We start from the raw sequence: 25764 nt of genomic DNA, 5'->3' as shown, positions 1-25764 counted from the left end.
TCATAATCAGTTTAAATGCGGCCGTTGTAAATCCACGTATGCAATTTTCGGTCATACAAAGATCCCGCTGAAGTGTCTCATACTGGAACGTGTTATTGGCTGTTGTTACGTGTATAATGCGCGCAATTGCACAAGACAAACCAATCAGCGGGACGTACCATCAAGCAGCGTCAGGTCATCTCAAGGCACCACGCTGCTCACGCCATGTTAGAACATCACACCGCTCACGTCATGCTAGAACATCACACCACTGACGTCACGTTAGAACATCTCATCGTCTACGTCATGTTAGAACATCACCACCACGTACGTCGTCCTCGGAAATCACGCCGCACATCATGTTAGAACATGACACTGTTCACGTCATCTTAGAACATCACACCACACGGATGTTTCGCCACAAAGGTATTCGAAAGCAACGATGGAATGTATCGTGCAGGGAAAGCAGTGCCGGGCTTCGTATCGTGCCAGACTTCATCTGGCAAAAGAAAAGGTCACTCCCATCTAGTGAAAAAGGCAGCACGCTACCAACAGCCTTGATAACTGTTCAGTCCACGTGAACTGCGGAGTGCATATGTGAGTAACATTATACACATACATAGGACAGTACTGCCAGCCTCATTCCTCGCCGGATTACCAGGAGAAAGGAGAGGTAGGTGCATATGGATACGTATACGATGCGATGATGCACGCGTATCATACGTGAAATCGTTTGCATGCATAAGTGGTTTCTGATGCGTGATGCCTATTTCTCGAAATCGCCTGCATGTATGAGTGACGTGTGATGCATGTATGCTGGAGTTTGTTCGCGCGTGCACGTATTTTTGCGTATTTTCATCCTTACATATGCGCAGTATCGCGCTAGTGGCTGGTATTTGTTCCTTGTTAATCCCCGAATGTCAGTGACCTGTAAAACCGTGGCTCGCTGATAAACAAATCTGAAAAACCGAGTGGAATCGGTAGGCATTTTTGAGTTTTGAATTAATTGCTCATATTCGTTTTGATAAAGGCGTGTCACCGAAATATTAATACATCTACATCTCCTTTATCTCGGTTATTCGATGGGAAATTAGGCTGACAGTGTTGTCTTAATTGCTCACTTCAATAAATTCAGTCGGTCTAGAGCCACGCACTCGATCAATCCGTCACTTGACTGATAACAAGCGATATGGCCCTGATCAGACCAGAGAAGGAGGGAATAACAAGCTCATGACATAGTGATCGCGTTGGCTTTTAAAATGAGCTCTTGCTAAATACAACCCATATCGCACCCGATTAGATCTAGTGGATGCATCCTTGCCTTGAACAATTCAAAATCAAATATTGTCATGGCATGATCTATCAAGTCTGGACAAAGAAGCCTCGTACAAAGAGTGAGAGCCGAGCCTATCTTTGCGGTCGATTCTGTTCAGCTTGCACCAGTCGCAAGGGCGTCAAAGCGCCCTCAACCTCCGGCTCGCTCGTCTGAGATCCAAACAACAGGTGTAAACCTGAGAACTATCTTATCAGAAGGCCACGCCTCTCCCGCTGCTTTCGTGGAAGATCAGCACTGACTCGATTGCGATGCTTCGATACTGACCTGAAAAGAGGTTGGTCATCCACTTTTTGGGACGATGCTACGTCAATGCATGAAGGTAAAGGTATGCTGGCTTACTAGGGATCGTGACATTCATTAGCAGGAAAAAGATCAACGCTAGGCAGTCTGCTTCCCCGGTAACGCTCGATGTTCCGTGTTCCAACACTGAATAAACAAGCGCACGCTTCATGTGCCAACTACGTCACCTTGGTTACTGGGGTCATTTCTGGATTCAATAACACCGCCGGCAGCCCTCTCCACAAAATGCCATTTGTCGCCGCGAAAGAGGACACCACGCCGGCGGCGGCGACTCGTTCCGTTTTAGCCGCCGCGTCAAGATTTCGCGATCGCTCCGCCGCCGCCGGGCACGAAAATGAGCCGGGTTATGCGGAACAGCATGCGACCGGGGCAGCTCGCCGGCGAAGTTTGGCCCGGGCCGCGGCCGGCCCCTCCCCGTGGGGGGGGGGGGCGACTGGCTAGGCCGCGGTCTGTCGGCTCAGACGGTCTGCCGGGGCGCCGGCGGGTGGTGCGACGCGGACGTGGTGCGTTGCGAGGAGCTTTGGTGTCTTGCCGCCGCGGCAGCAGCGGCGGTGGCGATGGCAGACTGGCCAAGCTGTGAGCAGTGAGGTGGGCCGGCACCATGTTCCGACGGAGCGACTGGGACGGGTCTCGCGCCGGGGTCAGCCTGTTGACCGCCGCCGTACTGCTGTTGACGCTCGGTGCCGCAACAGGTGGGTTCGCGTCGAACTGCCGACGGACTGGGAAGCAGCGTTGAATTCAAGGTGCCGGAGACACAGCGCAGTTGTCTGTTCTTCGCACGCATTTGAAACTAATTTGGCGCAGATACTGCGAAGAAGCGTCCAAAATGACTAGAAATGAAAAAAAAAACATGGAAAATGTCATGAGTACTGATACCTTCCGAGTATTTGCGCTACACGCTCCATATTTCCCGCTTCAGGCTTGCACTGCGGGTTTCACATTTTTCAGGCATGGATACTGGAGCGTATTGATCACGCGATGCTGGCAGCTCAGCGTCATTGTCTGGTCGGTGGTCGTGGAGATGTGCCAAACCGGGCTGTGATGCGCTCATCTGTGGAGCCCGATCATGATCTCCGTCAAAGCGACAATGTGTGGCCAGTTATCAGTGGTCTTGTAGCGACTACATGTGCGGATGACTATCAGTAAACTCCACAATTTTGACAAGGGCCTGTTGCCGTGGACTACCAAGCAACATGTACTGAGAAATGCAAGACGTGCTGCTATTTTCGTCATGTCGTTCTTGCACGACATCGGTCGATGCTAACGTCGGACGCTGCTCGTCCTGGAGCGATGGCTAGTTCCCCCACTCCCTCGCTATGTTTTACTCTGGTAAGAGGTCCACGGCCGGTTGATCTGCCAATGGTCGACCCACCACTGCCGCCACCGAGGAGTACGGCCCGCCACTGCTGCCACTGGGGAGCACGGCCCACCACTGCTGCCACTGGGGAGCACGGCCCACCACTGCTGCCACCAGGGAGCACGGTCCACCACCGCTGCCACCGGGGAGCACGACCCACTACTGCTGCCACCGGGGAGCGCGGCCCGCCACCGCAACCACCGGGGAGCACGGCCTGCCACTACTGCCACCGGGGAGCACGGCCCACCACCGCTACCACCGGGGAGCACGGCCCGCCACCGCAACCACCGGGGAGCACGACCGACCACTTTTACTGCCGGGGAGCACGAACCATCACCGCAACCACCGGGGAGCACGAACCATCACCGCAACCACCGGGGAGCACGAACCACCACCGCAACCACCGGGGAGCACGCCGCGTCTATCACTGTACGGGCGGAACAGAGTCCGTCACAGCATGTTGTCAGGGCTCAGTGCAGCGGATAGGCGTGCCTGTGCTATTCAAAAATGAGGTAATTGTGAGTCTTGGGAAAATAATGCTGTGACATTGGTCGTTATTGCATATATATATATATATATATATATATATATATATATATATATATATATATATGTATATGTATATATATATATATATATATATATATGTATATGTATATATATATATATATATATATATATATATAATACAGTTGTGGAGGACTGGCAACTCCCTCTCGCCCCTTCGTTCTCATCAACTTTGCACCTACTGGACGAAATTTGAGAAGCATCTTCGCCCTAATTTTGTGAAGCTGCGCAGATGATATGAAACTTGGGTTATGGACCGCTATCGGGTCTTGTTTGTGGCTATTCGGTAAAGCCGGTAAGCGGCCGCACAGCAAAGGTCACTGTTAGGCGGCTCCCAGTTGTGTGGCGAAAGCTGGCCTTTAAATGCCTGCGCACATCCTTAGAATTTTGGGACGGTTCACGCTTCTAAGTAGATTTCTCGAAAAAAGATGTTAAGCATGCAGGAGAATGTTAGACTCCAGCTGCGTTTCCCGCCGCGCCGACCTTCGACCGAGCACTCATTCGGTTCGCCTGATGATGTGTGTGGAGGTCCCGTTGTTTGTTGGCCCAGTGCTGGCTACATGTTGTTCCTTCCTGCGAAGTCGTACGTATGAAAACGAAGTCAGTGATGAGACTTGATTCCATATGATCTGACCCGTACAAACTTTTGCCCTTACGACTTCCATCCCGCATTATCATTATCTCGTACAAGTTTTCGTTATGCGATCTTTATCCCGTGCGATATTTCCCATTACTACTTGTACTACACCATTTATCGTGGTCCTTTAACATAACTCGCATACCAAAACGATCTTCATCCATAAGATGCTGCCATTGCGATCTTGTATTGCTACGATATGTTTGAGCGCTGGATGACTGCTGTAATCGAAGGGCCATAATGAAAATGTTCCACATTTGAAGTTATCGAAGCAAGCATCAGATGTGACTAAATAAGCTCACCTATAGCTTGAGGGTAGAGGGTATAGCTTAGCAACTAGAAGGTTTTAGATTAGATAGAGGGTTTTAGAGTAATAGCGTGGCTTGAACTGCACCAAATTTTCTTCAAGGTGGCTATTTCGGCTCAAAACCGCATGCAAATGTGGAATTCTCCCTTTTAAGCGAATTTTGGTCTGAAATAGCAGTTTTGGAGGTACTTCGGTGCAGTTCACAGTCCTGCCCTTCTTAAGAACGAAAACCTTCTATTTCCACAGCTACACACCACAAACATATCCAGACTATTTCTTACAGACTATGTCAAGGTCATCTAGGCATGCATGACGCCATATAGAAATGTCATTCAAATTCTGCCACCTCTCAGGCCAGACAGCGTTCAAGGCCAGAAAGAACATCTTCGTCCTGCCTTTCAGATCTGGCGTCTGTGGGCACGATTTCCAAATATAGTGGACGTCAGTTGGCTCAAATAATGTTGAGCAAGCCGTGTAATCTTCAATCACGAACGACGTTTTGTGCTACATGATATGAGAAGCTTGGCATGCTTTCTCAACTAGTTAACTAGTTACGGAAATTTTACCTGGAAGCGAATCGCTTAGAAATAACTTCATGATCGAGTATGTGAATGCATTTAAACATCCTAAACCCACCGATAAATATGCAAGAACACCACGAGAATAGGCCAATACAAGAGCTCATAACGATATTTGGTTCAGGGAACACTTTCAGTCTGTGCTGCTGTCTCTCGACAAGTTTGAAGGATCATAAGTAAGTGGTAGTTCCGCACGGCGAGTTTGGCAGTACCGCAACGTCATACAAACGTTCCATGACGCAATCAAACAATGAAAGGTTCCGGGGCATATTTAATAAATACAGAAATTGTGTCGTTCAGAGCAGTCTGTCCCACTTGAAAACACATCAATAGTTATAAGCTGGTTTGTTTCGTGGTATCTGATGCTTGATGTAATATTTTCAAGTGTGGAACACTCTCGTTAATAAACTCTCGCTATTTTTGTTGGTGATATTTCTCGTCATATCATCTCTTGCTTACATTTTTTGCCGCACGATATATCGCCCTTCGATTATGTCTCATGCTGTTCTGAGTCCGGTTACTCATCGCCATGCCGACGCGAGAAGGCAAACCCAACGGGTGCGTCGATGAACGACATACAAGCAAACTAACCGACGCCTAGGCTGTGCTCGCAGTAGGGAAAAGGGTTCGGCTCGTGGCGCGCCGGGCGGGCCGACCCCACACTCGACGTCCGGGTGCGGAACTGGCGCGTCTTTAGTCTCAGACAAATACTCCCGTGGAGCCCAATGACACAGCTGACAGCCCGCTCCGACGACACGTGGGAAGCACATCGTTTGTTTACCATGTATGCAATGCCTCAGTTTATCGTGAGTGTCCCAGATTTCCTCCGATTGTTCGTCAATGCCATGCTAGGAATGCCGTGGATATTTTGATAGTCGCTGCCCTGCTGCAAGGAACCAATCATAGCCCCAGGAGTGCGCTAAAATTGACGAGCATTCCTGTGAGGCAGATAGGTCAAGTATGTGCACTCACTGCTTGAAATATGGAGTGCGCGAGCCAAACCATGCTCATGCAATAGCTGAAGTGAATATGTTGGTATGTGCTTCCCTTTTCTTCACAGCTTACGAGGTGGATGCGTGGTGTATGTACAATGTATAGCGCGAACATCACTGTGTCTGGCCAGAGATCAGCGGTCGCCCGGCAGGTCTCCTTCGGACGATTGTACGAGGCCGTCTTTCATGGCTCTGGGCTCCCCCCCCCCCCCCCCACCTCTCGCAGTTAGGCCGGGGTGAGCGGTCTCAGCCGGCGGTCACTATCGCGTGCCACGCCCGCCAGTCCCTAACAGATTGACCCGTCCAGGGGCGCAGTACGTTCATCCGCAGTAGAGCGGATACGGGAATGTGTCTGTGATGTGATCATGTCTGGATTTCTGGCTGTCTACCTAGTTAATGCTGCGTAACTAGGATGTCGGCAAACCCAGAGGCCTGTCCAGTTTAACTAGCGAGTGCGTTCAGTGCTACCTGGGGTCGGCTCGTGCCTGTTGCGGTGTGACAAGGGTCTGACTCGTCCGGACTCAGTGCAGTACTGACTTATATTTGACTTCGAATTACTACAGGTAGGCATTGAATATTAGAAACAGGCTTGCGATATCCTGAGATCATTGAACAGAGAACAGCCTTAGTACAGCACTGTACGCACATTTATGTCATCCAGTAAGTTAAATGCGCAGACGCGGCCGCCGCCAAGGTGGAGACGCCATCCCGCATGCTGCGCCGGCACGCCTGTCGTCACGTGACGTCTTGCGTCTGGTTCCACACGCACTCAAAACCCCCTCTTTATATAGGTATGATGTGCAGCGAGCATGAATGCAACATGACTGAAGCCCTGCTCTTTGCGTTCGGTATGTTTAAGCCATCCGGCCAAATAGGCATGGAGGGGCATTGCTGCCTGCCTGTTTAAGGGAAGGGGACATTAAGCACCGTATCGGCTAGAATCACTAACGAATTGTCTGAACTGAGTGACTTCGTGTCACGCGATAACTTTTTCACTTGGCACATTACATAGCCTTACACTCGCCTGATTGCGGTCGTTTAATGGCTCCGTACTCAATTATCTTCACAACTGTGCATTTCGGACTGATTGTGACATGTCGGCCGGGCTTTTACCGGTAAAATCATCGTCACGCAGCCCCAGTGGCTGAATATTGCAAATTAGGTCCTTGGCAGCTTTCCTTCAAAGAAGACCAGCATTTAGTGGGGTTTTGTAGTGGACAGAGCCATTACATGATTCTATTTTTTCAATCTTTTTACAAATCAGCCTGAGATAAGAAAGAAATCCACGCCAGCCCCAGGTGAGATAAGGGTCCATTACTACAGGGTCTTGGGTGATGCCTGCACGTTGTACATTGGTGATTAAACAGGTGGCATAGACGTGCATTAAAATCGCGCGCATAAGCCACTTTTTGTGTGCGGTCTGCTTCATCGAATGATAAAGCCCAGAACCAACCTACGGGGCTCAGGCCGCTGTGTTGGCCGATCATGTTGAGATGTAGCTGGAAACAGCCTTTAACCGAATACACAGAACTATATTTCAAGTGTACTAAAGCGTATTTTCCAACTACAAATAATAAAAGTAAATAGTCACAATTGTTTTGTAATTTGTTGTTTTTTTTTGCTATTGCCAAATTTGCTACGATTTTTTTTGTAACACAGGAAATGTATCAGGTAAATTTCCATTCAAGTCTTCCTGTTTATGGGTTATCGTCATTGGCTGGCATCTATTTTGACCAACTCTTGTCTTTCGGCCCGGCAGTAGTGCCAGGAGTTCTTAGAAAAAATTGGGTTTGGAAGATTGACTGGCCCACATTTTAGTTGCGACCCGGTAGAGGCTGAGAATGAGCATCTTATCTTAAATAAATCCAAGATGTGGAAGCAGGGTCGCTTTACCGAGCAAGAGCAATAGCAGGCTGGTCGATGAGTTGTCGCGCGCTTTAGCTGCTGGATTGAACACCAAACAATTATTTGCACGTTTTCACATAGCTACACGTAGTTGAGGCTATTTTTTGCGTATAACTCATTTGGTTGGCAACACACAGATGGAAGCTGTAGCTACCATCCAACCCGCTTTTAGTTCTGAAAACCGTGTAGTACGTTTTCTCCCGGAATGTCGATTAGCCGTGCTCAGTGTTAGCAAACTTCCGCTTCGTCACGGGCTTTTCATCGCGTCTTGCGCAACAGGTATTGCTGCTCTCTTATTACTCGGGATGCTGCAAGTAACAGCACGGCCTTTTCCCCCGCTTACGAGCGGACGTTGCGAAGTGTGTCATTACCGTAGGTATTTGTTGATTTATATGGTCTCGTTTTCGCCATTGCCAATAACGCTGCAAAGCCGCGGGTTTTGTACGTGCCTTATATCACAGCCACCGTGACCCGACGGGCAACTATGACTCACCATGGGTTGTGTGCTCCGTCGCATCGGACAGCCCTTTACCCGCTTACATTGTTCGATGAAAACCCGTTGAAAACTCGATGAAAACCAGGGAAATGAACTACAAAGTGAGAGGCTGGACAATCGTACAGTTTCAGCTGAGTTGTCAATCAGTTGGTGCAGTCTTCCTTGTACAAACAATACGTTATTTTGTCATGCAGCACGGCAGGCGTGTCGATTTTGCACGTGGGTCAGTCTTCGCCGTGTGGTTATGTGTGTCCTGCATGCTGGTATGCCCTTTCGTGTATTTTACATTTTTTAATGTTGATGCGTTTGGTGTTCCCTGCTTGGATTATTGACATTTGACAAATTTATGATGCCTTTGCATGCCGATCCATTCTTCGTTGGTCACACGTAAATGACAACGAACAGGGCATGTCGTTACTTTAAAGAAGCTTTCATCTATGCTTCTGAACGTGCTATGGGCAATCCGGTTTCATGTCGGTGCAACGGACATCCACGTCAAACAAAGGAGAGACAGCACATAGAGACGTTTACAGACGCAGAGACGTTTTACATGGAGACAGCATCAAATATTTTGGTAAAGGCGCGTTACAGCAGCATCAAACACTTGCGTCACTGAAGGGAAATAGATGCTAGAATACCGTGCTAGAACTACCTTGCTTTCCTACCTCCCTCACTAGTATTTACTTCGGCCCTTGAACGAGTTTTAAAAGTTAGTACTGCTGCGTTTTACGTAAAGATTGGTCTTGTTCCTCACGTGTATGTTTCGTTGCGTTTAAGCGTATTATGCTGAACCACCTGAGATGTCCGGCGAGGCCGGGTAATGAAAGGCAGACTTCAAAGGAACGATTTGGGGTTGTGCTTTGTTTTGATGGGAGAAAATTTGCCTGGGTTGTGTCACGGGTGACCATATTTGTATCAGCATTTGACACTGAGACACGCTCCAATAAAATTCCCGGTGTCTAAGCAGTTGCCAGAGCAATAAAGTTAATGTAATCTCAGAACTACCTCACCACCAGACGTTCACTCAAAGAAACCAAGTGCAAATGGTCACATACAATCCCCAAAAATGAAACACTGTTTTCAGACTACCTTGTCGGGATTTCTTGCACAGAACAGGTCGCCCCGTTCTACTGAATCGCTGTTCGATCAGCTGACAGGTCAGTGGGTCTTGTGCCCCTATTGAGGTACAGGACTACGGTCCGCTAACCGGCTCGCGCACATCTGGCGGCGGACGGATCAACTTCCGAGTAACCGAGGCCGGACACGACGCTGCATGGCGATGTGTAGGCTGGATGCCGGTGTGCGTTGCAATCCTGCTGCAGTTGACTTACTGCACAAAATTTTTTACGATTGCAAAGCTCTTTTGTACATCACTTGCAAGGCTTCCAATGAACTAAGTTCTTGTTCTTGTTCCCCCGCGGCAGGATGAACAGGTCGGCTGTTTGGATGTGAAGTCAACCCCGGGAGAACACCAGCTCCTTGGCTTTTGTTTGTGGTCACGGTGTGGCTCTGCTCGACAGGAAACTGTGTCCGCTTGAACTCGGAACATGGATGGAACTCCGTATTTCTTTGGGGGGGATATGGCTCCCCAATGTTGAGCTGGGCCCCCAATGTTGGCTGTCCCCGATATTGGACTAGGCCCCCTTGTACTTCGCTGGGTCCTCGAAATCCGGAACCTGGCTCCCGATAAACTATGAAATCTTTGAAGTGAATATAATTTATGATTTGGTATGTAGTGACAGTCAGGTAATAAAGAGCAAAACACTTGCAACATTGCACAATAACGTATGTGAAACAAAGCACGCTAAAAACTGCGTGCTGTAAGTCACCAACCTCACAGTGAATGTTTCTTCGTCACTGGGGCTTAACGACGCTTCTGAGACTATACGGCGACGTTTGCCTCGTGTCCTGGCAGGAAGGTGGCCACCGCGGGGAATCAAACTCCACAGTAAATGGTTAAACACGAAAGCAATGACTTGCTCACATTGCTTAACTCGAAATGCCACTCGAGGGATCTGCCATGCCGCAAATGTTCAAGTATTGGTGGTGGTAGCAGAGAGCGGCGAAATTATTAAAATTGGTGGAATTTGGACGCGATATTTTTTTTAAGTAAAACATACAGCTAGCTTCCTGAAATATGTAAAATATTTTGCCTCGCTGACAAGAAAATATCTTAATCTTGTGTTGCATAATTTGAGTATCTTGAAGGAGTACGATTACGTACATTGTTATTGAGGACTGTGACACGAGCGATGTACAAACAATATGAGTGCTAGATATCAAAAACAGGGATATGAGGCTTGCTGCGCCCGTGGCACGTAAAATCGTCCTGCATGAAAATTATAAAATAGTTGAAGTACACCTAACAGAGCTAACCGGCAAAAAGGCTATCTTGCGATACATATTGCACTTAATACGCAATATGTAATACGTGCGTATTTCGCGCACTATTGCCTCCATTATTTCATGTTGTTTAAGCATGTACAGCACCAGGGGCTCATGACGCGATGGTGCAACCTCAACTACTCAGTATACTGTAACTACTAGTTCGGCTCAGAGAATCTGTCTTGAAATCGCACAGATGTTTTTCCCTGGTCATGAGATGAAGGGCCCTTTCGTCCCAGACCGGAGTACCTAGCAACTGCTATGCTGACGGCGCGGGGACCGGGGTGCCCTGGCCGATCCGACGTCCCTCAAAAAAAAAAAATGCACGACCTTATCATGCACCGGTTCCACCTCTGATGTGGCGGCCCCTCTGACCTGGGCATCTGACACAGGATCGGTGTAGGAACGCGTCACTTACGCAAAACGATCCCTCGCCGGCACGGGGAGTCTAATGCCTTATTGGCGCCGAGTCAACAAGTCAGCTTATCGGCCTCTGCCTATTGGTTGAAACTATGCGGAAGGCCCCTCTTTCGTTGCCGCGACTGGGTGGCACAGACCACTATCTTATTGTGAGTGCGAGCCGTTGCATCATCATTTCTCATGTCTCCTGTCATTGTCAAGAGGTTCCTGACCCACTCCTGACCAACGTAAGACGCATTTTGACATTCAAGGTCCCGCGCCTGTCCCTATTCCGCGAATGTGTCCGTGCCCATGTGCTTCTTGCCGGCACGGGGCCCTTTGTTGGACGCTGTGAGCCCCTGATCAGCACAGGGTACCGACCAATGCACGACCTTTCGGATTAGCATTTGCAGGCCCGACCCTGCCCGACTTGGGAAAACCCCTGGGCGAATACTGGCGTTGGACCGAGTGTTCGGTGTTGCCTACTGGCTGACGTGCCTTCATCTCCGGTCTGCGCTTTGGCCCTTCGATCAGACCCTTGATCGTCGTTCCCTCGGACCCAAAGGGCTCCTCGGGACCTTCGGTAACTGAAGACCTTAGGTAGGTCGCATGCTCCTGTCTCACTTACAGTAACGCCCTTGGTTCCTGGTAAAAATAAGAAAGTGGGGCAATTTTTGCTGCCCTCTGGATTTTGACGTCAATCGAAATTAGAGTGCTCGGAGGCCTTCGTGGCGCCTCCCTAGAAGTGAGTGTCTTTTCCAAATAAAAGTCGCGGTGCCCGAAATGAAGGCATCGGGTATCTCTTCGAAGTCCAACTTAGAACTTCGTCTAGGTGGAAGACACGCAAGTTGTTTTGCCATGCTTTTGGTGCCTTTGAAAGTGAAGAGATTGGGTCCTTTAAATGCATCTAAAAATAAAGGTTATTCTGTACTTAAATAAAAGTTTCGGTAACCCATCACAGAAAAGGTCGATCACGGATCGCTCCCCTAGGTAGGTACGAACCATGTGGTGCCACTAAAATTTGTCGTTTGTTGAAAATAAATGTTTTCCCATCGTGCTGCCCCCTGCAATTTGGTGCCGACTTAAATAATGCTCATCATATTCTGCAGTGAAGGTTTCGTGGTGCCTTTTTGCGGAAGTGGTCAACCCAGAATTTGATCAGAATGGAAAGCAAAACAAAAACAAAACAAAACAACAACAACAAAGAGAACCGTAGTGTTACTTAAAATGAAGGGTTCGGCGTAGGAGGTACAGCATTGTTGTGTTTCCTAAGAACGAAGATTTGCGAACCATCGGGATGCTCTCTGGAATGGGGTGGCTCTTGAAAATAAAAGCTATGGTGTGGATATAATGATTTGAGTGCTCCCTTCCCGATTGAGGTGATCTAGGATTTTGTCAAACGGACAAGGCACGGATATTGTGGTGCCCCTGGAATCCTGTGACTTCCGAAAATGAAAATTATGACTGTTCGCGCTGTCCCTGTAATTTGGTGCCTCCTGGAAACAAAGGCTTCAATTTGGCTTCAAAACAAATTTGGTGCCTCCTGGAAACAAAGGGTTAAAAATGAAGGTTTTGATACTCCTTCACCTTCAGGTTTTTGTACCACGAAAGGGCCCCAAAACCTCATGGGTGGTCTAGGGCGGTGAATAGCATGACCGATGTCTTCTCCCACCCACCTTTAGGATACACCCTTTTCTTTATCTTTCGATTATAAGCAGAATAAGACCGTCAAATTTAGATAGTCCTGGAGCATTGTCAGCGCGTCGTTCAATGAAATATCTTCTTTAGCCTCAGTGGCTGGTACTTCCTGAAGTAGTCCATCAGCCCGTTAAAATCACCGTCTTCCCGCAGCCTCCTGGGGCGGCCTCGAAGCGGGACATTTTGTTAACACGTGCGGCGGTCGCTATGGCAGGAAGATGCCGTGGCCGAATAGTGGTTGGATCTTGTCCAGCAAATGATCTGTCGTTGAACCAAAACAGGATGCAAAATGGGTGTCCGATGACGAAACATTATTACAATATAAACGTCTATCTGGTGTCTCGTGCCCACCCTCAAGAAATAAGCTCTTGATGATCTTGACGATAATGAACAGCTCGAAATTTTAAGTAACGTCAAAATACTCATGGTTGGGCACTACAATGGCGTTTAACCAGTACTTCTTGGTATATCGGAGGCTGTTAACCCAACGTAAGAACTTCATAATACCGAAAAACGGGGAGATAAGAACTTTCTGTCTGATAACAGGTCAAAACCATGACCGCAGAGAAACGTGGGTAAAAATCGTGAAAATTTGTGTCTTGGATGTAGGATGGACATGGTTGATAGGGTCAGCCTCCCCAAAGAAAAACGCATAGTCCCACCTCTGACTCGGTGTATGTTTGATGGGATGAGCGGGACTCTTGGGGTGAATGTTTTCGCTCACTTGGCCCTGTCTGTCGTCATGGTAGTTATGGCAGAAATTTGGGATCCAGGTTTTGTTGTGCCATAATGGGTGCTCCCTGCTCCAACGCCAAGTTGTGTTTGTGTAATAGAAGCAGGGCCACAATTTCGGAACATGAGTGTGGTCGCCTGATCAGGAAAACGATGAAACCTCCCAATATAACACCCCAACAAGCTAGTTTCTCCTCTGGTTTGGTCCACGTTCTTCTCAAAGTTTACGAGGGGCGGAGTTCAAGCCCAAGTTTGGAAGGGGGGGGGGGGGTTCAGCCCTTCCCCTCCCCAGCTGAAAAGGAAACTATACCATTGGATAAGTCGTAATGACTTCAGGCTGCTGAGAAGCGCTGATTGGTAATTCACAGGCTCCCCTGGGTCCTGGCGTACTGGTGCTCTGCGCGTCGTATGCTTTTCTTATCATTGTAATTTATATGACATCACAGATAGCCAGTCGCGTAGACACGATTTTTTGGGAACGGCATCACCAATCTGTATTTTTCGTCCTACTTGTTATGTTCGGGTTCTCGCTCTATCTGCCTCCGAGGAACTGGCGGACGTCGATCGACCATCACGTGATAGCTGGTTTTTTTCGTTGCTCTTAAGCTTCAAATGATGTGTACTTGACAATCACCGACGCTAACGCTAGGGGCCAGTTTCCTCGCGCCGCACCACACACCGTGGTCCGATCTGGGCCTCAGCGATACACAAACGTTCCCACCGCCACGCTGATTCAGAACGTGCCAAATTTTGTGGGTCTTCCACCAGCGGTTCTCGAGCTATACAGAGACCAACCGACAGAGTTTCCCATCGGTGGTATCATAAATATTTATTGATTACCCAGCCCGCAGCAACCGGCGGGCTGCTGTGTCCCACGATGCACTAACATTGCACGATCAGGCAAGACACCCGCGGGCACGAAGATCGGATTTCCTCCAAATGACTACAAACTTATCGGCGTGCGGTCTGGTCTCTATTTAGCCAGATGTATCCGAGTTTTCCAGTCTTGATGCATCCCTTTGATATCGGCCCATGATACGATGGCCAGCATTAACATGACAAAGAGCATCACCCTTGACGGCGTCCGCAGACTTTGCGCTCAGAGCTGTCAGAGCAGGAGATGTTGGCTGGTTCGCGCCCCGGGAACTGTGCGCGTGAGGACGGTAGTTGTCCCCTGTCTCGCGCTTATTACCCAGCTTAGCGATGTGTTCATGAGGCCCGACTCATTCTCGCCTTTCGTCTCCGCCGCCCGGCCGGGGGAGCCTCGTGGCGCCCGGACTGAGTACCTGTTACCAAGCACTGGTCACAGTGCCACTTGATTGACCGAAAAACAAACGTGTCAGTGCACTGAGACCAGTCCGTCCGGCCAGGTCAGCCGGCCAGCCCTGGCTTCAGCCAATGACAACGAAATCCACTCATAACCCTTCGTTCATACCTGTCGTCGGAAGCCGTTGTTGGTCGGCTGAATAAATACCCCTGGTGGTTGTAAGCTAAAGCAGCGGAGATTTCCCAACGCCCTGTCGTCATGACTTCACTATTGATCTATGTGGCGTAATTTTGACGCTGTATGCTCCGAGATCATGCCCCCCCCCCCCCCCTGGTCGACCTTGCCGCGTGCGTCGAAACGGCCTGCAGCTGAGGCGTCTCCGATTCAGAGCCGGATCTCCTGGCGTGCCCGGGGCCGGCTCGATCGGCCTCTCGGCGCGCCACCGCCCCGCGATGGGGAACTAATAGGGAAATCGTCGCGGTGGCCCCATCTCGTCCATCATCAGGGGCCCGAGGCGCGCTGACGCCGGCCTGTTCCACAGAGCTGATGACAAGGTCGGGCGCCGGAGCGGGCGGCGGCGGCGAATACGGCGGCTACCAGCGGCCCGCACAAAAACAGGTCGTGGTACGATCCGCCTGTTTAAACTAACGAGGCCTTAACGCTGTCGGCGTGTCAGCGTTTTACTTGCCAAGGTTTTGCTTGTCAGAGGTCGGTGTGGTCCGTGTCTTGGTAGAAGCAGTAGGGCAGGTCAACGAGCGAAGTCTGTCGTGTGGGTTCTCAAAGGATTTTGAGCCGCATTAAAGACTCGGTTACTCTTTGCTGCTTGGGTTAGTTGTTTCCATTTAGTTTTGAGGTGCTTCTGAGTTGGAGAGTGACGGGTATCGCCAAAAAAGCTTAAAAACTTTGGAGGTCTGTTATCTACCTTGTATTTTATTAAACACATGCTATTTTCGGTTGGGGTCTGATCCATAATTTCGGCAAGGGAGGGGCTGCGCTTCACTGTGGTACCCCCTGAAACTTGGTGCCCGCCTCTTCCCCATTACAAAAAAGGAACAGATTCAGATCACGCCATTCCGAGATTCCTTTTTCAAATAGGGAAACTACCTGGCGCGCTCGTGTGTCTCCAGAAATTGATGGATTCTACCATTCAAGCTAATTATTTCCGAGCAGGTATTTTAAAACTAGGTATAGCTGGTTGTCTGATATCTTGAAGTTAAGCACGACAACACGGCTCGAATGACTAGACATAATTACTTCATGTGCGACAGAACCAGGAGAAAGTTGCATTTTGTAGGTCATCGACCTTGTAGTGAGTGATTGGAAGTTAGAGCAGTCACTTGCGTCACCTTTAAAAATCTAATGTCCACCTCTAAATCGCAATGACTCGAGTGACATCGCTTGACATGAACATTGAAACGTTGGTGATTGCATCAGAAAATCGCCGAAGTCAGCGAACTTGGGGGAGTTTTGAGACGACGTATTTTCTGTTTAGTAAAACATGATGCCAGCCCCTCCAATATGTAATAGGTTTTGTGTCGTCAACATGGATAATAAGCAAATGTGCTGCACGTTTTGAGTCCATAGGAGTTTGAAAAGGGCCAAGTCCCAACTGGCACATGTGAGCCCAGAAATGTGCAAGTAAACTGGATTCCACAGCTTCAGCAGCCGAAGGATGTGGGATGTCCTGCGCTGCCGGCACGTCAGGTTACCTTGTGCTCAGAGGCAAAATTTATTGGAATACGCGGATGCTATTATTTGTGGCGGATCCTCCCAGAGAAAATCGTCGTCTCATATATCCGGAATTTTTTCGTTCGCCTTTGTTTGGTGACACCAGCATCTAACCGAATATGCGAGCGGCGCGCCCAGTTTCCTGCGGTGAAAACCCATGTTTACACTCGCTCTCCTCGAAGGCATTTATCTCGCAAATGTTTCTGTATTTCAAAAGGTGCCTAAAATGATTTATCACCCACAGGGCTAATATGCGGGTTATTTGCTCAGATTTCCATTCGATGGACATGGGGTGCAAAACATGATTATTGGGTCGCTGAGCACCTTTCTTCGAAACGCGGGGGCGGAAGGACTTATTTACACATCGTGTTTTGTACACACGTGTTGGCTTGTACAATTGCGTATCAGCAGCGTATTTACTTCGGACTCAAAGTTCAGTCAAGTCCTTGTCGCTTGCCTTGTCTACGGTCATATTCATCTGGTATCGCTGAGCCTACCTCAAGCCCGTAACAGGATGGCCTATGAGCCCATAACAGTATGCGTCTAACATATCTGCTCAATGGCGGTGGACCTCCCGGTAAGCGTTCTATAACGCAAAGTGGACATTGATTTTAACATTACCAAGAACCACCCACGGTGCTTCAACCAAAAATGCGGACCAAAGCGTAGGGACTCATCCCCCACCGTTCCATTGACCGTGCTGATCTGGACCAATCTCCGGGATTTCGTGAAGCGGATACACAGATTGGTGCAGTCTGTGTATCCCCTTCATATCATGTGTATCCCCTCCAATCTGTGCATCCCAAAATAAATACACAGGCTGGTGCGTGGGTCTGGCTGGGACGCAGCCAGACCCATGGTCAGAGTTGGATACCGCAGTTAGCAAACAGTCCACGCTGGTGAAAGGGCAACAGGAAATCCATTCTTTGAAATCAGCTCAAGAATAGGCCGCCAGATATAACACACTGTTTCGGGAAATCAGTTTTCTTGTTTTCATAATGAATTTCTTTGACTGAAATATAAAACAGGAGGTATTAAAAGATACAAATCTGCATGCATTCAGATGCAACTAAATAAAATCAACTAGAAAGTAAATGAATGCATCGCATAAACTGCGGGCGCTTTTCATTTAACAAAAGTTCAGTCACCCCTTTCTATAGTACAACAGTAGGGGACGTTGACATATTTTCTCGGGGTTTTAAGAGTTTTGAGCGGTCCGTGGATTGAATGCTGCTGTGAACCTGTGATGACAAATTTGCGTTAGTTTTTCCGACGTTTGCTCGCTTGGGAGGTATTCCTCTTGCTTTAGAAGTCATCGGTAGCAGACCATGAATAAAATTTTTGCTACATGTGCGCTCGCAGTTTAGGAGAACGTAGTCCGAAGTCCGGCGTTGCAGTCTCCATGGGCTGCGCGGGGTGAGTCCCGCAGCTAACATGTGGTGCTTGTTTTCTCGCGGAACGTGTGAAAATGGCAACGAATCGAAAAGTGGCACTTAAGGACGCTTTTCGAAATCGGTTCGCACGTGTTTAGAAAGAGTCCCGGGCGGTAAATTTCACCTATGCGATTTTCAGAATGATGCTTGGAAGGCATTTGTACGTATAACACCACGAACTTATTACGCAATGACGTAACTGATATTGCTCGTGTTGCTGTAACTGCAAATACAGTTCAAAAATAGACCACAAAGCTGCACAGGGGAAATTTCCTGGTCTGGAGCTGAAGGGCCCCTACGTTTCAACCCGGGGTCCACAGCGGCTGCCATTCTGGCGATGCGGAGACTGGGGCCCCCTGGTCAATCCGGCAGCCGTAACAGGGATGCATCATATGTCGGTCCCCACCCCGATATGACAAGCCCTCTGACCTGGGTTTCAGGCTGCAGGGGCCCTCACTGGCGCAAATCGATCCCTTGCCGACGCACGGAGTTCGATACTTGGCACCCAGACATCAATTTGGTTTGTCGGTCCCTGATTGATACGGGGCGGAGGGGCTACCCTCCGTTCGCTACAGGGCCTCTGAATGACACAGGGTTTTTCGCTATCTCCTTGTAAATGTGAACCATTGCATCGTCATTTATCATATACCCTTTCATTGTCAACAGCGTCCCACCAACGCAAGAGACCTTTTGACCTTCGGGATCCCGTCCCTGACCCTGTTCAGGAAATGTGCCCTGGCCGACGGAATGTGCCATGGGAGATAACTGCATACACGGGCTCCTCGTCAGGAATTGTTGGCTCCTTACTAGCACAAGAGAACCTTCACTTACGCAGGAGGCCTGCTAATTAATACTTTCAGGCCGTAGCCTTACCAATGCTTGAGAAAAGAGGCCCCAGGGCTCAGAACGGTACGGACGGAACCGACTGCTTGGTATTGGTGGTCTTAATTAGCTGACTGGCATAGAGGCCCGCACTATCCCAGCGGCTTCTGATCGGTTCGAGAGGCTGAAGACGCAAAATGCTGGCTGTGCTGTGCAGGAAGCTGACTGACTGACATTTGGGCGTCCGACCTTTGTGCTGGAGTCCGTTTACATGATCTACTGTCTGCCCTTCGAACTTCCCCCCCCCCCTCCATCCAGCTTTTAATCATCGACCACTTGGCACCCTGGATACCTAATAAGCCAGGGGATTATGAGCCCGTGTGTTCCACATTTTTACGTGCAAATTACGTATTTTGGGGTCATCCATGACGGCCTTATAATTTGTCGTCACGTGCAAATTAAGGTTTTGGGGGCATGTTGTGCCCCCTGGAATTGAGTGTCACAGGAAAATAAAGGTTGTGATGCCTCAAAATGAAACTTTGTGTTGCATTTTCGACGAAGGGGCATTCCAGGGATTCGTGACAGTGGAAGGCAAACAAATTGTGGCACTCCTGTATTTAGGTGCCCCTCAAAAATGGAGGCCTTAAAACCTTGTAAATGGTCCGCAGGGATTTGGTGATTCTAGAGATTAAATGCTATAGTACCCCAAAATAAAGGTTTTGGTGTCCCCTTGCGTAATGGGCCGATCCAGGATTTCGTCAAAGAACACGGCACTGGCGTGGTTCCCCTGTCATTTGGTGCCTGTCAAAAATGATAGTTTTGCTCCTTTTTGTAGTGTTCCTTGAGTTTAGTACATCTTGTAACTTCTTAAAGGTTTTGAGATGAAGGTTTTGGTGCACCTTCACTATGATAGTTAGGGACCTTCGATGCACCGAAACCTCATGGGTGGCCGAGAGAAGACCATGACTCCATGGCCCCCTCCAGATCCTCCCCCGTTTTCGGTCAACATCCAGTGCGCATCTAGGTCATTCACAGGCATATAACACTTCCACTCCGGCGCGGCTAAAACGCGCAGGGTCTGCTGCTCAAGCTCGTGAACACTGCGCACGTAATTCAAGGCGCCCTCATCGATCTATCTGCGAGTACTTTCCCCCGGTTTCTGCTTCGCTTAGGCCGCCTATAGTGCCCGTTATATGCCTGCTGTTCAGCAACCGTCCGTCATCTCCATTCTTTTATGTTCGGCAGCTTTTAGGACGTTCAGCCGCGCATATGATTTCCCGGTTTTCTAGAAAAAAGTCACAAACGCGGAATAAGTCGTCAGGCACGCCACCCAGACACTGCATTACATTGCTTCAGATCTATAAATAATGCCGCTTTAGCTGTCGCTTATGCACAATGCGTCGGAAATAAACTCGTGTTGGTCTCCAACACATGTAAGCGAAGTGCGACCAAGTATTCACTCCCCTTGTATGAAGAAGGTGGGCTGACAATGATGCCACATCAATATGGACCTACCACCGATCACGTGATTGCCCGGAACCATTACATTCTGGTATATCTGACGTACATTAATTACACGGGATGAAGACGACATTTCTGTGGGACTAAAGACGTCATCATAAACGAATGAAGCTAAGCATCCAGTGACTGCTACGTCACTGGATGTAAACACGGGCTAGAGCTATGTCGGTTGTCACCGAGACATCGCGGTTGCGTCCCATCCTATGGTATGTGTTTGGTGTCGTCCAGTTGTGGCCGTAAATCTGCGGAACAACCGGCCGGCGGCTCGGCTGTTTTACATTGCACATTTGTTATGTCCAGGTACAGATAGCTCCGCTGTTTTCACGGAACACACCTGCCAGCGTAAGAAAGGGTCAATGTTCTTCCTCCGTGTCTGTAGTATCTGTGACGTCCTGTGAATATTCTGGGGGTCTTTTAGCGTGCAGTTTTGCAATCGATAGTCTTTCTGGTTTCACTCTCTTGTAAAATGTATACTGTTGCATTATATCGCTTTGACAGATATTAGTACAAAATGTGCTGAGCGGTTTTAGATTCGTAAGATTTGTTTTAGTTTGGTAAGACTTGCACAAACTCGCTTAAGTACTCTTCGTAATTTGCCATAGCTACCTATCTAAAGCTGGCACGTCCTCTGAAAACACTACTTTACCATCCACAACGAGCATATCCGAAAAGAGAATTCACCAGCCGTAACCATACCAAATCAGCTGGCATTCATATTTTTGTTGCAGATCCATCGTCTTTGTTAGCCTCCGACTGTTCGTAGCTTACACGTATTTTCGGCACACCAAAAATTCAATAATTTTTTGTCTATGTGAATATGCATATACATTAATATCGCTATTCAATGAGAAGGTAAAGTTCAGTCATGCTTGGCCGCGTTGTTATGACAAATTATGCTGTACAGGAAAAAACATATGAAACATCATAACTCTGGCTTGTTTCCCCAGCTAAAAGCCTTTTTATAGGCTCTCAATGTAATGTAATCCATAATATCGTTGATATTCTTGCAACCAACCCTAGTTGCAATTGATGAGCCAACGTGTCTTGATGCCTTTGTACTTGACACGTAACGGAGATAAGTTGCACAGCATCCCGTTCGAAAATGCACCCACCAACTATGCCGGGTGAGCTGTAGGATAGCATTGAATTTCCGCTATTCTTTCGTAGAATGACCAGCACTGAATGCATTTGCCTGACACCTCACGCAAGCAAAGCACACATAGGATTTCTCAGCAGCATTATTACATTGTGGTGTTTCTCACGGGCGACAAGTTAGTTTCGGCACCCAGCGTGCCGCCGCCATGCTGGATAGACGAAGACAGTTTTGCATCTATTCCATGTACTGTGACCGCATTGTTTTCAAAGACAGGAAAAGTTCTTGATGCGCTATTCTTCACGAGCATTTTTGCGACGGCTTTTATATCCCTGTAAATTCAAAAATTCGCACACCGCATGTGGCCTTCACGGGCATATTCATATTCACAAACACATTCACAGGTTATGTGATGTACTGTGCCCTCGCCATTAACCACCTGAGTGGTCCAGACCCGTTCTAATTCATAAAAGTTCTTGATCCTTGATCTTAATGTTGCGTCCTTGAGCTCCTGGGTCTTCATTTACGGTGCCTTAAGAGCTTGGCCTGGCGAATGAAGTCATATAGGAAAAACGTGCCGCCCACCGTACTTCTTGGATTGGGGTGGGGGAAAACAACCGGAGACAAATGGGTCAAGGGACCATTTCAAAATTACGTATCCGATTTTCTGAACCTCACCAACCCTGATACCGCAGCCTTTATGTGCACTTATTTTATATACACCAAGAAATGTAACAACCTGCACGCAGGGGGCAGGTCGCTGAAGCTATCGATGCTTTCTACCTTACGCAGTTTGCCCCGCATCCAAGTATAGCGTCTTCAGTCCGCGTCTTTGAGCAAGTCTTCCGGGGATGCAGGACTGCACGAGTGCCGGACAGTGGCCAAGCTGACATAGAACTCATTACGGTGCCTGCTCGTGCTATGAATTCGCTACGGCGCATCGTCATACCATTGACGCCAATGCGCCTGGCCCGTCGGCGCACTTAGGTATGACGTACGTGAACGCGTCCATTATAGGGTTTCGAAAATCTTTTGTGGCTAACAATGCAGTAGAGACACATGACAAGAGCGCATTTCTCAGTCAGGAATGATGGCTCGTCATGCTGGGGTCTTCAGCGCCGTCATGCTGGGGTCTTCAGCGCCGTCATGCTGGGGTCTTGAGCGCCATCATGCTAGGGTCTTCAGTGCCGTCATGCTGGGGTCTTCAGCGCCGTCATGCTGGGGTCTTCAGTGCCATCATGCTGGGGTCTTCAGCGCCGTCATGCTGGGGTCTTCAGCGCCGTCATGCTGGGGTCTTCAGCGCCGTCATGCTGGGGTCTTGAGCGCCGTCATGCTGGGATCTTCAGCGCCGTCATGCTGGGGTGTTGAGCGCCGTCATGCTGGGGTCTTGAGCGCCGTCATGCTGGGGTCTTGAGCGCCGTCATGCTGCCACCTGCCTACCAGAGGCTGGGACCCCAGAGACCTTTGTCCACAGGCAGTCGCAATATGACTTCGCTGCGCAGCGCTCTCAACACTCGCTGAACGAGAGGATGATGTGCCATCTCACATAGCGGCATTTGGGGCTATACCTAAACGGCGAGTGGCGGTGCCGACAAATTTGATATGGCTAGAGCGATCGCCCTCATAGTGAATGTCTTTCTATAGTGCCATCTCGTATGGTTTGTAATAGATCTTGCATTAGTCATTTTGCCGTGGTCAGTGGCAATACATGGTAACTTAGTCGCGAAGTCGGTGAGGATCGGTGATACTCCATGAGAATAGATAGATAGATAGTATCCTCCACTGGATAGATAGATAGCCGTGATGCCGTGGTTTTGTCTTGTATCGTTCCATGTTCTTTTGCGCGACGAATCGTACTTGGATCAAGACTGCTTTCTCATTCACGCTGAAAACCTGCCGTCGTCGTTACGATAAATCGTATTTTTCTACTTTCTGTCTAAAGCATTCGAGTCTGCCAGGTGTGACATGTCATCGGCTGGTCGGGATTGATCAGATCAAGCTTTAGTTTACCCCTTGAACACCATTTTTAAAAAATATACCACACATTTTTTTGCGTTTTACATCTCTCGTGTGATTCGAGAGCAAACTGCGAAGACTGCCTACCCCCAGCCGCTGCGCGCCACTAAAAATTACCGCCGTCAAGCGCGGTTTAATGACAATGTTTAAAAGCGGCGTGATTAAGTGTCGAGACGGCGGCGTGTAACCCGGCGGCTGCGGTGTCCGTTAATTACAAGAGGAAGCGCGGGGCGAGTCCAGGGGCCGGGGCCGGGGCTGGAGCTGGGCCTGGCGTCACACCGGAGTCCGGTGGACCCGTTCGGCCGGCGCCGGGGCTGTGTGGACCCCTCAGCGGAAAGCGAAACGGGTCGGTGACATCACTCGTCACATGAGCGGCGCTGGTTCCGTCTGAAGTGCTCTGACCGACCGGGCTGTGCACGCCACGGGCTCACGTGCGGCGGTCCCGGTCCGCGCCCCCTCCCCCTCCCCCTCCCGTCAGCCCAGTCGGGGCGGTGGCGTGCGGCCGTGGCGTCGGGCTCCGTCCCAAGCTCGGGGGGCCTCCCTGCCGTCCATCGGCCGATGAAGGCGTATTTGTCTGACTCGGATGGCCGAAAATACCGCCATTAATCGGGCCCGATGACGCGGCAACGGTGCAGCCCAAGTTCCTACATGATGACAGCCGGCAGCTATGGCGGAGTTTTGAAGAATGGGACAGACATTTCGGGTAACGGCGGTGGCAATTGAGATGCACATTATGCGCGACATTGTTTTAGGAACTTTTGGTTGTAAATTCAGGACGTCGGCGTGATTTATTCCAAGCTTAGACTAGTAGGACGTTATTTATTGCGTGGGACGAACGAGGTAATAATGGCTGGTGATTTTGTCACGTACCTTATATGAAAACATCAGCCGACGGAGCCATTTGCCATTGCCAGCACGTACAAACAGGCTCCTAGAATGCATTGTAATGTTCCTCTTGCATGGTCTCAGTCGGCAATTATTTTACTTTTCATTGTTTTGCGTTGCATTTGTAATGCATTGTTAATGCGCTGTGTTTGTTTGATAGCATTTTACGACGCTGTAAAACGCTGGCGCGCGCTTTTACCGATAGCGCGCGCTTCAAAACCGCCGCATTCGGCCTTGAACGCAGTGTCATTTTAATCGACGAAATGGATTCATTCGCGATGGGTTATACGTTTTGGTGGCCGTGATTTATGCATGGCAAAAACTCAACAAAAGAACGCATACCTTTGATTGGATATCAGTTCCATTTCCCGTTTTGGCCTTTTTGTGCGCCGCTTGAAACATGCCACCAAAAACGCGGCATTGGCCGTTTACCGACCGACTGTCAGCTTCGCCATGCGTCGGACAGTGTTGAATATGCTCACTTGACACTTGGTGCTCTGGAGGCGGCACAGTCACCTATACCAGACAGCTAGTTCCACGGTTCCATAAACTTCTGGGCGCTGAGATCTTATACTAATCCCTCAAAACGACGCAACAATGATAGGCTTACGGCTTGCACCCGTGTTTGCGTAACCGGAAGAACGCATCGGCGAACTCTTGTCACACGACTGCTCGTTCTTCCGTCTGTCAAGCACTTTTGAACTAACGCCACCGCGGCTCGGTTTTCATGAGGTCGGAACTCGTCTTCCACGCTCTTCCTTCAGCTTTTTTGCTTCTCAAGGACGTGAGACGAAGTTTGAGCAATACGACAACGCCATCACATTTTTACCTCATTCAGTGGTCGATCATTGGAGCCTCAAAATTGCATTGCATACATCATTTCATGAAGACCAGACATGGACAAGCAGTTTGCATGCTATTGTCTCAAAATCACCATATAACCTCCTAAATATTGTGCTGTTTACCGTTGAAAATCCCGTTCTGTCCCGGCCAGTGCGTGGTTGCTAAGATATTACCCCGCTAAAAGTGCGACTTGCTGGGCCGGAGGGTGTGGCTTCGTAGCACGAAAGGACGAGCCTAAACACTTTTGATTTGCGTGATATGTACTCATGTACAGCAACTTCGTCCGACCTTCGCGTCCTATTTACCAGTAACCCCAGAATCTGGAGGCGGTGTAAAATCGTCTTACCTTCTGGCCGTATGCGATTTGACGCAATCGCAATCGACGTATACACATTGACATAACACGACGCAGTCTAAGATGCGTATGATCGCGTTTCACTTTATTGAACTAGGCACGGCAACAGGTCGATAGCAAGCACAGTCCTGCG

At 49.0% G+C, this 25764-nt stretch overlaps 1 protein-coding gene across 1 annotated transcript in view; it reads left to right on the top strand.

Moving 5' to 3' along the window:
• The first annotated feature begins 2158 nt into the window (after nucleotides 1-2158).
• Nucleotides 2159-25764, top strand: part of LOC119096774 (uncharacterized) — a 41615-nt gene continuing 18009 nt past the window's right edge. The window contains exon 1 of the mRNA XM_037219696.1: nucleotides 2159-2307. Coding sequence (XP_037075591.1) covers nucleotides 2217-2307 — 91 coding nt within the window. The 5' untranslated portion in view covers nucleotides 2159-2216. The remainder of the gene's footprint in view (nucleotides 2308-25764) is intronic.

Source organism: Pollicipes pollicipes, unplaced genomic scaffold (assembly GCF_011947565.3).
Source record: "Pollicipes pollicipes isolate AB1234 unplaced genomic scaffold, Ppol_2.1 Scaffold_4295;HRSCAF=5057_pilon_pilon_pilon, whole genome shotgun sequence".
NCBI classification, from domain to species: domain Eukaryota; kingdom Metazoa; phylum Arthropoda; class Thecostraca; order Pollicipedomorpha; family Pollicipedidae; genus Pollicipes; species Pollicipes pollicipes.
This window is presented reverse-complemented; position numbering and strand designations above follow the sequence as displayed.